Source organism: Euleptes europaea, chromosome 12 (assembly GCF_029931775.1).
Source record: "Euleptes europaea isolate rEulEur1 chromosome 12, rEulEur1.hap1, whole genome shotgun sequence".
Lineage (NCBI taxonomy): Eukaryota > Metazoa > Chordata > Lepidosauria > Squamata > Sphaerodactylidae > Euleptes > Euleptes europaea.
In genome coordinates, this window is record NC_079323.1 from 32052063 (window position 1) to 32068383 (window position 16321).

Here is a 16321-nt window from a genome sequence, read left to right on the forward strand (position 1 = left end):
ACTAAGAGCTTGAAAAGGTTTCACATGAAATGGAATTATACCAGATTTCCATTGCACGACGTCTTGTTTCCGTGGCCTGATAGTTGCAATTTATATGTATGGACTTGAAACGAATTGAGCATTATTGCCTAGATTTACCATTTTGTAACGCTTTTTGCGCTGTTATATTGGGTCTCTATTAGACCAATGGTAAACTTCCAGTTTGCTCAACGGAGGTTGTTTGTGAGAATTTATTCTCAATATATTTTTTTTCTAAACAGCAATATCGTATTTAGCAACTTCATTGTGGGTTTGCTTTTGCTTGTGCTTTCATTTTGAATTCACAACTCCTGAGCAGCACCTGTAGATGGTGTTGACTAGCACCTGGAGGTTGGCAACCCTACAGACTAGTCATCTGCAAACCCCCCCCCCCCCGCCGATGTGTTCTTAACTCAGAAATAAATCCCGCTGAGTTTAATGGGATTTATTTCCAAGGAAGCAGGCCTCAGCTTGCTGCCCTACAGGAAATACCAAAAAAAAGAACTGCAGGCCCTACAACACCCGCCTTGCACTTCCGCTTTATGAGAAGAAGCCCCGCCCCCCCAACTGAATCGCTCCTCCCTCTAGCGACCGTTTGGTTGAGGCCTTCAACCGCTATCCCCCCCCCCCACCTCGCTGTGATTTGGTTCAGCCCACACCCTCCTCCCGGAAAAGATGGCGGCGCCCACAAGCGGAGATGCGGTATGGAATCGGCTGGACGTGCCGTGGCCCGCTTGTAGCGGTACGGTGGCCGTGTCAGCCCAACATTCCTCAGGTGAACAGCCGCGGAGTCGGGGGATGCGGGGGCTCCACAGGCAACACGCGTGCTCTCAAGTTTAGAATCGTGTCGGGCTGCTTGCGTTCAAGCGTGCGAGTACGACACGTGCTGGGTTTGCATCTTGCACGCTTTGGAATGTAGCTGAGCAGCACTATATTTCTTACAAAGGGATTTCAAAGGGAGATTGGAAAGAGAAACTGCTGAATTGCAGTTGATATTCAAACTGAAGTCAATGCATTTACCTGGGCTGAATCAAGACCTTGCATTCATGGCTCATGACCAATGCTGGTTTCTCCACACCCATCTCTCCCCTGGGCATCACAGACTCTTTTTTTAAAAAAAAAAAATTTTTATTCTCTCATTTTAATATATCAACATAAAATCATAGTATCCAATAGTAACAAAAACTAATAATGCTAAAAATTATATAATATTACTACGTTATTCTCAAGTTGACTTCCCCCCCACCCTCTTCTATCTTAAAATAAATTGTATAAACTTTTGCTAACAGAGCTAACCCCAATACTATTTTAATTCACATATTCTTATCCTATCTAACAAATCAACATCTAATATAAAATTAATAGAAAGTGTAAATATGGGATTAGATCAAATAATATCCATGGTCCCATTAAAAAATTAAGTTAACATCACAGACGCTTCTGCATACCACACCTAATCCCATCACGCCTGCTATTCACATTGACATACTGTTAACATTTACATACTAATGCTTGTCTGAATTCACTCTCCTCTACTTAAAGACAGATGGATTCACATTCTAGCTGTGTCTGAAGAAGTGAGCTGTGGCTCACGAAAGCTTGCACTCTGCCAGAAAACATTTTTGTTAGTCTTTAAGGTGCTACTGGACTCTTGCTCTTTTCTATATTTTTCAGGAATTTAAGGCTCGTGCGCTGGGCAAGTTAAGCATTTTTAAGTATCGTTGACTATAATAGAACAGAGGCCTGGGCTGAGGGTTATAATTCTATATGCATTTATTCGACAGTGTGCTCCGTCAACTTCAGTGTGATTTATTTCCCAACGAACATATGCATGGAGCGGTGGTCTCTGATCTGGAGAACCGGGTTTGAGTCCCCGCTCTTACACATGAAGCCAGCTGGGTAACCTTGGGCTAGTCACAGCTCTCTTAAAGCTCTTTCAGCCCCACCCACCTCACAGGGTGTCTGTTGTGGGGAAGGGAAGGTGATTGTAAGCCGGTTTGATTCTCCCTTAAGTAGTAGAGAAAGTTGGCATATAAAAAAACAACTCTTCTTCTACGCTGCATCTCTCTTCAGTTAAAACTTTGAACTCTGAAAATGGATTTTAAAAGATTATTTGAATCCAATGTGTTCATTTTCAAGATGAGGACTAAGTAAAAAAAAATGTTGACTTTCAAGTGGATTTGAATTTCCTGGAATTATGGGAGCAAGTTGGGGGAGGGCTTGAAAGGAGTTTAATGGAATTTGAGCCATGCTTCTTATGGCAATTATTTTGTTGCATAGCTGCACTGTATTGTTGCACAGTTGCATAGAAATGCCTTATTTTTTTTCTTTTTTAGTGAAATGCCTTTCATCTGTTATGAAGAGGTGTCGTGCTGTAAAAGACATCCTAAAAAGTAAAGCTGTGGTTGCAGAAGGAAAAACCTTGCATGCCATCCTGTATAATTTCCACTACCAAATGAGTCGCCATAGGCCCTACCGATCTCTCAAACAGGTCAGAAAATAGAAAGAGCCTCAGAATTTATGTAGGCATGATGATTGGAAGAATTCTTTAGTTTGAACCTCTGGTTGTCAGTCACCACTTTTTCACAGCTTAGGACCCACAATTTAAAGAGCCGTTTCTCCTCAAATGTCCCTCTGTGCCATCTGCAGTCTTTTCGTTGTCACCTTCCAGTTATGCTCCCACATAAAACGACCCTGGCAGACTAGAGCCTATTTCTTGTGCACAGTAGCTCTCAACTTGTGGAACAGATTCCCTAAGGGGGGCACTAACATCAGAAATTCTTAGGGGGTGTTGTTAAGGGCATTTTGTAAGCAGTGGCTTTTAATGAGCTATATGTTATAGGCATTTTCTTGGGGAGGGGGTAAATGAGTTTTTACTGTATTTTATATATTTTTAGTGTTTGGAATTATAGGCTGCCTTGAGCCACAAGGGAAAGATGGGAAATAAATAAATAAATGTACCAGGGATAATGAAGATAATGTATTAACTATAGGTTTGGGTGGTTAGCCATGTTAGCTTTTAGTAGCAGAACAAAATTGGAGCCTAGTAGCACCTTAAAAACAACAATACCCTGGGAACTTTTGTTGGGCTCTAAGGTGCTACTGGATTCAAATTTGAATTAACTATATTATCTTAGCCCTGACCTGGATAGCCCAGGGTAGCTCGATCGCATCACATCTCAGAAACAATGCAGAGTCAGCCTTGGTCAGTATTTGGACAGGAGACCACCAAGGAAGTCCAGGGTTGCTGTGCAGAGGCAGGTAATGGCAAACCACCTCTGAAAACATTTGCCTTAAAAACCGTACAGGGGTCACCATAAGTCAGCTGTGAATTGTTGGCAAAAAAGTGTATAATCTTAAATACTAGCCCTGTTCACGTTACGGTGAACACATGTACTTCTGTGTAAGAACCAATGCCCACTCACTTTGCAATTGAAACAGCCATTGGCACCCAGACTCCTCTGAGGGCGCAGCAGAATAGGGCTTGCAGGTCAGAACAGGGCTGTTCTCAGTGTGCGTTCTTGGTAAATTTGTGTGTTTTCCAAAACATGTTGAAGTGTCTCTTCAGTTCCTCTCGTCTTCATAATGATGGACATTTTCCCAGTAATACAGGAAGAATGCTGTTCTTTTTATTTATACATATTGCTTTGCCATAGAATAGAAACTCAGATGTTATGAACATAGGTATCACCAGGTATAAAAGTAAAGACTTCTAAGATTAAAAGCTTGTTTTTGAAGCTAATCAGGCAAAGTATGTGCAAATATGTGAGATTTTTTTTCTGTTTCAGGTACAACAGTGTTTGAAGCGTTTAAATCTAATGAATCTGGAGCAGTCGATTGAAAAACTTGCTGGGTTGACCTCCATGTAAGTAGCATGTAACTGGCCCTCTTCACCAATAATCCTAAGCAACTCTACTCAGAAGTAAGTCCCATATTAACAGTGGGGCTTGCTTCCAGGTAAGTGTTGTTACAGTTGCAGCCTGTGTGTGTGGTTCTGTGCCTTACCAGGCAGCAATAAATTTTGATGAACAGATGTGTGATGGTGTAAGATTGTGGAAGCTTTCAAATTACACTTCTCTCTTTGATAGAGAGTAAAGAGATCCATGTAGTTAAAAATCTATCATTAATGGAAGCTGATGTCTACAGAAACCATTCTTTCTATGTGACCAATCCAGCATGTTAGTAACCCTTTATATGAAATTCAATCCTTTATATATAGTGCAATCCTGTGCAGTTACTCCAGTTTAAGAAGAAGAGTTGGCAGAGTATTATATGCCAACCTTCTCTACCACTTAAAGAAGAATCAAACCGGCTTACAATCCCCTTCCCACAACAGACACCCTGTGAGGTAGGTGGGGCTGAGAGAGCTCTAAGAAGCTGTGACTAGCCCTAGATCACCCAGCTGGCATCATGTGGAGGAGTGGGGAAACCAATCCAGTTCACCAGATTAGCATCCACCACTCATGAGGAGTGGGGAATCAAACCCGGTTCTCCAGATAAGAGTCCACCACTCCAAACCACTGCTCTTAACCACTACACCAAGCTGGCATAGACTGGAGTAGCCCTATGTAGTATTGGTGTGTTAGCCATTTTTGAGGAAAACTCAGATAACAAAAGTGCAACTGTTAAGTACACTGGCATTTAATAGATAATTGAATCATTATTAGAGAAACAATTTGCGGCAAAATGTTCTGCTTGTGAATCAGATATTAAGAAATTGTGTTAAGCCAAGTATATCCATGTAGCCCTGTATCTTTCTTCAAAGTTTCTCTTATTTTACAGGAAACAGAAATCTGAACATCCCAAAGAGAGCTTGGTTCCCAGCCAACCTGTGATTGAAGTGGTGCTGGTGAAGATTTTGGGTGGCTGCAAGCTCTTGTTACGTTTGCTTGAATGCTGTTGCATGGCATTTCGGTATCCTTCTAATAAATGTTTGGGATCTAACAGTGCAATCTTCAGCAGACGTATACCTTTAAGCCCATTGACTTCAATGGATTTAGAAAGGTGTAACTGTGCTTGATTGCGCTGTAAGAGTTCGGAATCTATTTTGTAATTTCTTGCAATTCTTTTTTGGAAATGCAGAACGGCATGAGATGCCATGGGTTTGTCACACAAGACAGTCTTGATCGATAATTCTTGTACTTATCAAGGAAGCATCCTGTTGTATGTTTCAGTCTTCCATTATTAACTTTTGCAACTCGGTGTGGTTCCGTAAGTTAGCCTAAATAATTTTCTGGGTTTTGTCCTTGGGGCTGTCTTAGGATCTCTTTGCTCTGAGTTCCTCCATTTGCAGAGAATGTAGGTGTTTAACTTGCCATTATTATTATTTTTTTGGTCAGTTGACCATCCTTAATCAATGTGCTCTTCAGCTTCTTTCTTAAGCATCTGTGTTTGGAAGAACACATACTGTACAACACTGTTGTTTTGGGATTGCTGAGCAGATTATGGTTTGTATATGCATTAAACATTTTTGTTTCGTTTCTACATTCCACCTGGCATTTCATTGGCAGAGTATCAGCTTCACACGTTGCCAACTAACAGCTGCACAGTGGTGTAAGGTCACTACTCAGTTAGCAGTGGACCCAGTATTCTTTACAGTGCAATTCTAAACAGAGTTACACCCTTCTAAGTCCAGTAAGTCAGTGGGTTTAAAAGGTGTAACTCTTTTTAGGATTGCACTGGCAATCATCTGCTTGTTTCAATGTAGTTATAGGTCAGAGATGAAACTGATCTGATCAGCTTTGTTCTAAACAAATAAAATTGTTGTTTTAAAAATAAACCAATCACCCTAAATCTCTGGTTCCCTAGTTGCAACTGGAAAACAAGCATTTACTTTTAAAAGGACTGATAAAATGCCAGACCAGTGCCTGTTCTTCCGCTGGTCCTTCTTTCAGTCTGGCATCAGTAACTAAAACATGGATTCCTCCATGTTAAGCATTATGATGAGGGAAAGTGGATTAGGTCAACCTAATGGAGGTGGAAATTGGCTAGGGAAGGTGTGGGATTTATCTGAGAGAAGAACAGACGAAATGGATGCTGCCTAACAAATATGTTTTCATGTTTCCCTTTTTTAAAATCAGGATTCTCTATAGAGGTGTGCTAAAAAGCCTCAGTTCCTTATATGAGAGCCTGATTGAATTGCTTCGGGAAGTTTCAGAAAGTAAGCCAAGGCCTTATATTAAAGAATTTGCCTTTCCTTCTGAAATAAATGAATTTCTCGGAACTGCTTATTTGGAGATTCAGAAGAAAATGCCCAAGGCATTACAAAAAAAGGCCAAAACAACATGGATGGCTAAACTGTTTCCAGTAAGCAAGACCCGGGCATCAGTGCATGCAACAGTTCCTTCAGCAGTCAGAAACAAAGTGCCGAATGCCGAGAAATCCCTTGACATTGGACAGCCAGTTTGGATAAACAGAACCAATCAAGGTAACAGCCTCTTAATTTGGAACGGATGGGTGATGGTGATTGATCTTGTATGACTGGGGACAGCAAATGTGTGTGCAGTCTCTCTCCTAGTTCTCCCTTCTTTGGTTTTCCGAGTGTCTTGTATAAACTAAATTGCTAGAACCTCATGACCAGTTTTAATTCAACAGCATTATCCAAGCCACTGTGGGTGCGGCAATTGCATGTTGAGGATTTCTGTAGGCTTAATAGAACCCCAGATGCATGCATGCAGGCAGCACAGCAGGCCATTGCGGGAACAGGAAGTCTGTACCTCTCATATCCCTATGGAGACCAAGTCTCTGCAAGCTCAATGGGGGAACAGGAGGGCTGTGTGCGTGGGATGGGGTGGAGGGAAAACAAGGCTCTGAGCCTGTAGGTATCCTGTGTATATGAGCACTCTGCCTGTAGTCGACTGGATCATGCCTTGTTGGGTGCCAGGAATGGTGTGGATGCTTTAAGAACATAAGAAAGGCCCTGCTGGATCAGACCAAGGCCCATCAAGTCCAGCAGTCTGTTCACACAGTGGCCAACCAGGTGCTTCTAGGAAGCCACAAACAAGACGACTGCAGCAGCACCATCCTGCCTGTGTTCCACAGCACCTAATATAATAGGCATGCTACTCTGATACTAGAGAGAATAGGCATGCAGCATGACTAGTATCCGTTTTAACTAATATTCATGGTGGAAAGGGGTATTCATGGCTATGTCCACTCCCCTCTTTAAGCCTTCCAAGTTGGCAGCCATCACCACATCCTGGGGCAGGGAGTTCCACAATTTAACTATGCGTTGTGTGAAAAAATACTTCCTTTTATCTGTTTTGAATCTGTCACCCTCCAGCTTCAACAGATGACCTCACGTTCTAGTATTATGGGAGAGGGAGAAAAATGCCTCCCTGTCCACTCTCTCCAAACCATGCATAATTTTAGACCTGTATCATGTCTCCCCTTAGCAGCCTTCTTTCCAAACTAAACAGCCCTAAGCGTCTTAACTGCTCCCCATAGGACAGTTGCTCTAGTCCCCTAATCATTTTGGTTGCTCTTTTCTGCACCTTCTCAAGCTCTGTAATATCCTTTTTTAGGTGTGGTGACCAGAACTGTACACAGTATTCCAAGTGTGGTCTCACCATAGATTTGTACAAGGGCAGTATGATATCAGCTTTAGAAGTTGTTACCGTAATTTTTTTAGTTGCATGAAACATTGTCCCAGAATACCATGTAACCAAACTGCTAGGAAAACCTATTTCCCAAAGATATATGCTGTATAACAACAAACGGCAAAAAAAAGTGAGCATTTTTGATTGCAAGAAGAGTTTTGTTCCAATGAACTACTTAGTTTCATAGCCAAATTAACATTCCCTGTTATATCAACTGTTCCTTTCCCTCTAGGTCTTGGAAACGACTTAGTATTTGATGTCAGGTCCTTACGTAGATATCCTGATCCTACAGTACTGGAGATGGTTTGTATCATTCTGTGTTGATTACATTGCATGTCTTGAATATATGAGGCTTCCTTGTACCGCTTTTTATTCTTCTAGTCAGAAAGCACAGCATTGATTAGTTGCAGAAGGCTGCTTACATTGTTAGCGATACTTAGTTTGTAGATCTAAGTTTATGTTGTAAGCTTGCAGACCAGAATAGTTTTTGCAATGTTTTATTACGTGTTCAGTTGCTAGATGAATTACATATATTGAGCCGTTTTGTTTGTACTTTGGAATGTTTCTTTGTAAATATGAACAGCTTTGTCCCTCTGTTCTTTCTGTAGAGGGGAGGAGCTAAAATAGTGATGTTAAGCCTACTTAATAGCAGTTAATTCCACTGGAAGCAATAGAATTTACTGGCTAGTATCTGAAGTGTTGTTGAGGTATGCATGCCTCCAGTGGGACATAAAAACATAAGAGTAAGCCATGCTGCATCAGAGCAGTTTTTTCCAAGTCAGTAGTAAAATTAGGAACAGACTTTACTTCTCGCTTCCTTCTAGCCAGGACTGCATCTTTAGCATTCAGCATCTCTTCTGTAAATAATTTGTGCCCTTTTATACCTTCCAGTGTTACTAATTTCCTTGCTTTTTGTTTTAATTTCAGAACAAATTCAAATTAAAGCATCCTGGATTTAAAAAGAGACTAATGTCCCTTAATTCTCAGCATCTTAAGGCTCTTGTGACTAAGTTGCAAGAAGTGCGCTCCTTTGGAGAACTGTCTGATGCACTCAGAACAACAATCCACTGGTGCAAAAGCAAGAAACTTCGGTCACAGGCTATTTTCTTGCGAATGAAGCTCTTGAAAAGTAGGCATCTGCAGCACGTGGAAGCCCACGGTTGCAGGTGTGTTCATTATGGCAGTTGTGCAGTTTACACTGCCTGTTCAGCAAGTGCTTGACTGTTGAAGTCTGTAACTGAAGAAGCATGACCGGGTCGGGAAGAAGTAGTAGCAGCTAAAATGCACCCTTGTATTACTTATTCATTAGAGAATTCTTACCAGCATGTGAAATTTTCATTAGCCTTTCTATCCCCCAGGGTCTTTCACTCCCGTTTATACTTTTCTGATCCCCTTTCAATCAGAAATCTGTGGTGTCTTTCCTCCCATTTTGTGTGTGTGCATATGTCTGTCCTCCTGCCTTTTCCACCTTAAGTTCCTTAGACCCCTTTAACTTCGCAGTATTGAGGGTTGCTAGGTTTTGGCCTGATAACCATTCCTTTCCCTTTCTGCTAGCATTGCTCAGCTCTAGATCTTTTATCTATTTAGTTATGAATGCCTGGCTTTTCTCCCCAATAGGAAATTAAGTAGCTTTTAATATTGTTCATCCTCTAACTTATCCTCACATCTACCTTGCAACTGGCCTGAGGTCACCAGCAAGCTTCCTTGGCAGAATAGGATTATTTACAAACTTGTTATCCCACCTTTCTGTCCCTTACAAGGACAGGATTTGAGCCTGGATCTCCCAGATCCTAGTCTGATTCTTTGACCACTGTACCATGCTGGTTGCCTTTATGGAGCATTGTAAACGTTGTCTGAGTCTGTACAAATCAATGGGAGAAGAATAGTGTTGGTGATAGCACCAAGGCACTGTGACTTCACTGTGTAACACTTGTGCAGAGCCCCCTTTTTAAAAAAAGGGTGTGAAGCAGGAAGATGTTTCTGTTTGAAGGCATGATAAGTGTTGCCTGCTGTCTTTTTGAGACTTAAAATAATAATGGAGGAAGCTGTTCTGGACTAGCTAGAACTCTGCCTTGTACAAACTATTTGTGCACCTGGAAAAGACAACTTGGATGCACCGTGGAGGCCATATAAAAACTGGTAACGGCTAAACAACCTTTTTTGTTGCCATTGTTGCTAACAGTTGCTCATTTTTTTCCCTTCGCAGCTTACAGAGGAAACTGGGCTGTGTAAAAGCTACTGTCTGTAGATACCTGACAGTCTCAAACTCTAGGCAGAAACCAAAGCAAAGACTTGGAACAAAGAGGCTACAGCGGCAGACCAAACTTTCCAGAAATCTGAGACGTATTTCAAAGAAGACACCATCTTGCTTTGAACCAGACTGGAGAAAGACCGTCTGCCATGATAGTTCTGTCCTTTTTTCTCTTGCTCAGCAGTTAGAACATTCATCTGACATGAGAGATGCTGACAAAGGCAGTACTAAAGAGCCAGTTGAAGAACAAATCCAGGAGGCTGCGTCTCAGTTTGTGACATCAGAAGGAACACCTGCCCATTTACAAAAGAGAGTTAGTGAGAGTAGAGATGATATAGATGACATTTTTGAAGCAATAGGCATATAGTGCTATACTGCATTAAATTATGTGACTATTTTCATTGAGTGTTTCTGTCAAAGTCATGTTCTGCAACTGTGTGTCACTGCAGCTCTTGGTTTTCTTGTGCTTGGACTAAGTTGCTTGCCCTTCACCACACAACTGATTGGGTTCTGTTGCCCCCGTCTGCCCCGTGTTTCCACCTCCTTGCTGCTGCACAACTAATCAGCAAGCCTTTGTTAGTTGATCCTGGATCCTTTTCCAGTGCATACTGGGGAGGATTCAGGTAACAGCCCTTTTACTTGCATGAAGGAAGTCAGTCACAAGTCCTGCCTTTTCAGTGGCCCCACTCAGTTCCCTGAAACTCATGGGGGGGGGGGGAGTGCCAGTGCAAGTACGGGCAACATATTGGGGAACAGTGATACAGACCCATGACTACAAATTCTTGAAATTCAATCCCCTCCCTCAAAAAAAAACCTGCCTTAAATTATTCTTCATTTAATCTACAGCACTTCTCACCTTTCATACAGACAGTGGTATTATCAAATTTCTTTTTAAGATGTAACTGGAGAGAGTAGAATTCTGGTACTGACAAAGCATGAAAGTGATTGATCATTAGCAAGAGTGCAGGAACAGTTGCTATCTTGAGCAGCAGTGATTTATTCTATATTTGTACTAGAATTGTTAAAAGAATAAATACATCCAATACCTCCATTTCAGAAGGACAACTCAGTACTAAAAACAGAATGGCACTTTCATTTTGATATGAAACCTGTCACATGACACACACTAGCAGAGGTCTAATGAACTCAGTGAACAGAGGGTTCACCGCTCAAACGTAAAGTATAGCTTGCCATGAATGTCCAAACAAACTCCTAGATTGATGAGCAGTACTGTATGAGGCCAAGGATCACCCAGACTCGTTTCCAACCCTTACTGTTATGAGAACAAAATTTTTCTTTTAAACACAAAGGACTGCAGTGGGCAGCCATTTTACATTAACTTAGTATATACACATACAAAATTATTCACAAGAATTTCCTTGGCATAGTTTTTTAGCACAGCTGAATGGATCATATTAACTGGAGCTGTTTTTGTTAGTAATAAGTAACTAACTAGGACAAATATAACTAGGCTTGCAGTTCACATGAAGCAAGCTGTCCAGCAGGATCAATATATTTCCCAGCTTTAAGGAAAAAGTGCAGTCCAAAGTATCGTGGAATTTATCGTCCTCCAGCAAACCAGAGCTGCCACACAAGAGGCTCAAGATCCATAATTTGCTTCATCAAATGCTTTTCTAGCTCGTTTCAGTTCTTCGTTCATGGTCAACAAGTCTTTCACACGAGCAAACTTCCGTGGGTCTTTACGGATCAAGAAGACAATATCTTCAACCTGTACTCGTCCTTGCCGTCCAATTGACATTGCTTTGTGGGTCTATTAGAAACAAACAAAAAACCCCATTATGTTTTCTTGTCCTACAGAGACAATGACAGAAATCAAGAAGAGATTTTGCCTGTTCCACCTCTGTGCTATACCACAGTCACTTGTACTGTGGTGCATTTTGTCCGTAATGGTCCCCTGATTCCCAAGCACCAGCTTGCTAGGGGAAGAGAGCCACTCTGCCAGCTCATCCCACAAGCTCTTCTGCAGGATCTAACCCCCTTCTATTAAAGATCAGGAATTGAAGTCAATAAGTCCCACAGTTAAGATATGACACACAGTGACTTGTCAGCAAGTTCTATTGGACTCACTGCTACTTACTTCCTAGTAAACAAAGAAAATCAAACTGTAAAACCTGGTTTGCCTGCAAATGGATTCACACATCACCATACAAGTATAACAGCATGTTTGGTGGTCTACCTCTTGGTTGCAGCAGCAGAACATTAACACTGCGCACAACTAAGGTGTAATATTTTAATATATGCGTTGGGGAAGTCAACGAATTACATTTCTTAGAAAAATTAGGCACTTCTATTGCACTAATTAAGGATGCTAAGTTTGGACATCTTAAGATTTAAATCCGTTTGTGCTACGAAACCCATGGACTGCTGTAGTAACTATTTTTTAACCTGATAGTCCCACAGGGTTATGACGGGAAAACAATATGACGAGAACATGTTGTAATGGTGCCAGGCTCTTAGGACAGGATATGAAATTAGAAACATTTCAGTTTCTTAACATTAAGGGGAAATTTTCCCTGTCATATAATCTAAAAGGAGTATTTAAAAACCTCCTAATTCCCTGAGTAACCCAGCAAGCATTTTTTGTTGTTATTTGGGAGAAGACGATGACATACTTTGCATGGATGAGGCCCCAGATTGACTTGGTAGCATCCCGTTAAAGGATTACTGACATCAGGACTGATAAAAACCTGTACCTATGACATGCTCCTTTTCCTCCAAATCACAATGAGTTAGAATAAACAGCACTGGCCTAGAAGGGACAGTTGAATAATTCAGCCTGCAAACAAATTTAAATATAGTGTGTATGATGCAGTACTCTCTCATAATTACCATCCCACATCTATACTTTGGGTCACATCTCCCTGACATACATGTTCAGGAAAAGGAAAGATTCTGGCCTCTGGGTATTTTTAAAAACAGTCACCCATGTAAATGTAGAAGACTGTACCATGTGTCTACTTGAATGTACAATCACTTTACAGGCAATTTTCTGCCTGCCTTTCACCCAAGCGACACGTTTTAGCATGAAGTGAGCAGATCAGCAACTGACTTGAGTACAGGTCTTCCCTTTAGAGTTCTAGCCTCTCGGTTTCAGGTAAAACAAACTACAGCACAGGAAGAGACAACCCAGGTATCAATACTCTGGCCATACCACTTCTGTAGACATGTGAAAGCATACTAGTGAGACCTACCATTTCTGTGATGAACTCAATGACTAGATCTTCAAGAATATCCACAGACTCAGTGTAGGGATTCTGGTCATCTCCAAAGCCATACATCATGCATCTCACTGTGGAAAGAAAAAAATCCACAGTGTGATGTGGAATGCAAGTACACTGTCATCATAAGCTGACCACTTCATAAATGTAAATAAATAACCACATTCTCCCAAATTGGTCAAGCAAGCTAATTTCAAGGACCACTTATATAAATTCACCAAGTACACAGAGGATTTTGGTAGAGCACTACAAAAGACGACACTGTTACCGATGATCATATGTATGTTTTCAAGCTCAGTGCTTAATAACAGAAGAATAAATAATTACTAAGAAAGACAAGGAGATGTGTTAACAGACTGCTGGACCTGATGGGCCTTGGTCTGATCCAGCATGATAATAGTGTAAACCACATAGCACAAACTTACATTCTTTGGAAAACAGTCGTTTCCTTTTGCCCTGTGCACCATCTGGGCCTCCACCAGCCTCCTCAGTATCTTCTTCAAACTAAACAGAAACAAAACCCAAAACAAGAATGAGCAAGACGTGTAGACAGTCTAGATTACTATGCCATGGTTAATGAGAAAAGTCCTGCAAAACTGGCAAACTATCAAATATTGAGTATAGCTGAATTTTCCACCCTCCAATATTGGGGAGCAGGGAAGAGAGGAACTCTCTCCAGCCTCACAATGAATCTCACTTTTATCTCCTCCTCTAATATCCAGGACTCCCCAGCCTAACAAGCTCAGCACTCAAGATATCACTGCTGAATATTTGTTCTTCTAAAACTGGGCTTAATTTAAGACAGCATTCATACAGAAATGGTTACGAATTCCAGAGATCAACCCTACAATCAGAGCTGTGCAAAACATAGAGTTGCCACCTCCACCACCAAATAGTTACATGAATGAACAGTCCCTTCTACCACATTTTGGAATGTAGTATCCTTGGAGCAGAGACCTGTTTTTATGTTATTACCCTGTATACCATCAGGCACATGGTACCAAGTCATGGAACAAAGTCAGATTGTCATCACTATATCCAACAGTAAACCATTGGGCTCCTGTGCAGGTGACAAAAGCTACACAAGGACCATTTTTGCATGGTAATTAGCAGTGCGTTCCAGGATGAATTGTCCCACATAGCTTTTAAAATTTTGCACGCTGAACCGTCATTCCAGAAGTGACTGCGAAGCTGGCGCATACCTGCCTCGCATTACTAAAGAGCCCATATGATGTGATCTTTGGTGTTTGCCTGAAGAATCTCCCTCAAGGAATCATGCAAAACAACAGAGCTATGCATATGCTAATGGCTTGGCAAACAGGAACAAAGGAGCAGGCGCGTGGGGGGAATGGAACTTCTTCTTTTGTGTCAGGACCGTGAAAAGGCATTTTTAAAGTAGCAATTTAAAAAAGAGCTTCGAGCGAGCATCTAAATTGACCATGCAAAAAGGGCCCTTGTACAAAAGTGATACTCTGTTGACTAAGATGGGTTTAAATCAGTGGGCTCAGAAGGATGTAACTCTTTAAAATGGTACCGAGAAATTCCTTCCATTTGCAGAAAGATGCAACTTTGCAAGTTAACAAAGAGAGGGGACAAATTCCTTAAAACTCAGTGGAATGCTCCAGAAGGGTTACAATGTTGAGAATAGCTGAGTACCACTTAAAGACGGAACAAGAAGGAAGGAGACAGAGCCACTAGACTTTAGTGGATAGAACAACTGGGCAAGCAGCTGGACTTGGGGAAACACAGATTTCAACCCCTACTCTGTAATGAAACTGCCCGGGTGATCGCGGCCAGCCACTCTCCCTCAGCCTAATGTGCCTCACAAGATTGCTGGGAAGATAAAATGGAGGGCTGAAAACAACTACTGCCCTGAGCTCCTTGGAGGAAGGAGAAGAGCAAAATGTACTAAATTAATAGTAAATTCACAGTGGGTCGCCGTGTTAGTCTGTCTGCAGTAGTAGAAAAGGGCAAGAGTCCAGTAGCACCTTAAAGACTAACAAAAATATTTTCTGGTAGGGTATGAGCTTTCGTGAGCCGCAGCTTACTTATTCAGATATCTGAAGAAGTGAGCTGTGGCTCACGAAAGCTCATACCCTACCAGAAAATATTTTTGTTAGTCTTTAAGGTGCTACTGGACTCTTGCCCTTTTCTACTAAATTAATAGTAATAATAATTATTCAGCCTGCTCAGAGGATGACTAAGATGGGGGGAAGGTGAGGTGGGATGCCCAAACTGTTCCTCTTCCCACTATCCTGTGCAGCTGCTTCCCAATTTGCAACAATAACATCAGATAAACGGCTTTCCAGCCCACGGGTGTGCACGGCTTTCAAGCAAACAGGAGCGCCAGTACCCCCCACCCCACCCCCGCCTCGTCAGCTATTAAGCTGCCCCATGACCGTCTCGCCCCACTTCTGCCCTTCAAACAGCAGACTCCAGAAAGAAAGACACTTCCCTTCCCCTGCAAGACCCCAAACGGAGGATAAAACCACGTATCTTCCCCCAAAGCCCGTCAGTTTTAACACCGGCTACCTACTCCTTTTTTTAAAAAAAAAAATTTTTTTATTAAATTTTTAAACAAAAAGGAACAAAACAATACAAACAACAAATACAAAAGAAAAAGGTATAGCAATATAGAGAACTGCATAAGAATGATATATCTATAAAAAGATTTTTTTTAAAAAAAGAAAAATTCAAAATACAATCATACCATTCTTATTACAATCATCTTACCCATTTTGTTCCCACCTCCCTCCACCAGTGTACCCTTAATCCCTCCCACCCCCGTGTTGAACTTCCGGAGAAGTGTCTAAACAGTTTATTAATAAATTATTTTAACAATAATTTATAGTACCCCCGGCTACCTACTCCTGAGCAGAACCATGCACAGTAGCCCCCGCCAGCCCCACGTGCATTTCACTTACAGGCGGGTCTTCCTCTTCTTCCGCCATGACTGCAGCAGAGGTGGGCTGTCGCCTCCTGGCTCCTCCCACCAGCCTTCCTGTTACTGCGCGACGGCCCGGCCCCGCCCATTCGCAGGCGTCGCACTAGGGATGACGGAAATGACCGGTTTATCGCGCGCATGCTCCCTCGAATCAAATGAAGCCCTTCCGCCCTTGCGCCTTTCCAGCTGTTTCTTCTAGTGCCTGCCAAGGCGACACCGTCCCTTTCTTCCTGTTCCTTCTAAGGCGACCCATAAAACTAGGCCAGTTGTT

The 16321-nt window shown here is 41.8% G+C and overlaps 2 protein-coding genes across 2 annotated transcripts; one reads left to right on the forward strand and one right to left on the reverse strand.

Moving 5' to 3' along the window:
* Positions 1–689: 689 nt before the first annotated feature.
* On the forward strand, positions 690–10234 carry NEPRO (nucleolus and neural progenitor protein). The gene is made up of 9 exons (XM_056858590.1): positions 690–793; positions 2355–2509; positions 3807–3883; positions 4801–4932; positions 5388–5465; positions 6099–6445; positions 7849–7919; positions 8544–8782; positions 9823–10234. Exons 1-9 carry the CDS (start codon positions 694–696, stop codon positions 10232–10234), a joined length of 1611 nt encoding a protein of 536 aa, XP_056714568.1. The 5' UTR covers positions 690–693.
* A 1225-nt stretch (positions 10235–11459) lies between these two features.
* TAF13 (TATA-box binding protein associated factor 13) lies at positions 11460–16080 on the reverse strand. The gene is made up of 4 exons (XM_056858568.1): positions 16031–16080; positions 13532–13610; positions 13080–13177; positions 11460–11638 (listed from the first exon to the last, which is right to left on the reverse strand). Exons 1-4 carry the CDS (start codon positions 16055–16057, stop codon positions 11468–11470), a joined length of 375 nt encoding a protein of 124 aa, XP_056714546.1. The 5' UTR covers positions 16058–16080; the 3' UTR covers positions 11460–11467.
* Between the last annotated feature and the right edge of the window lie 241 nt (positions 16081–16321).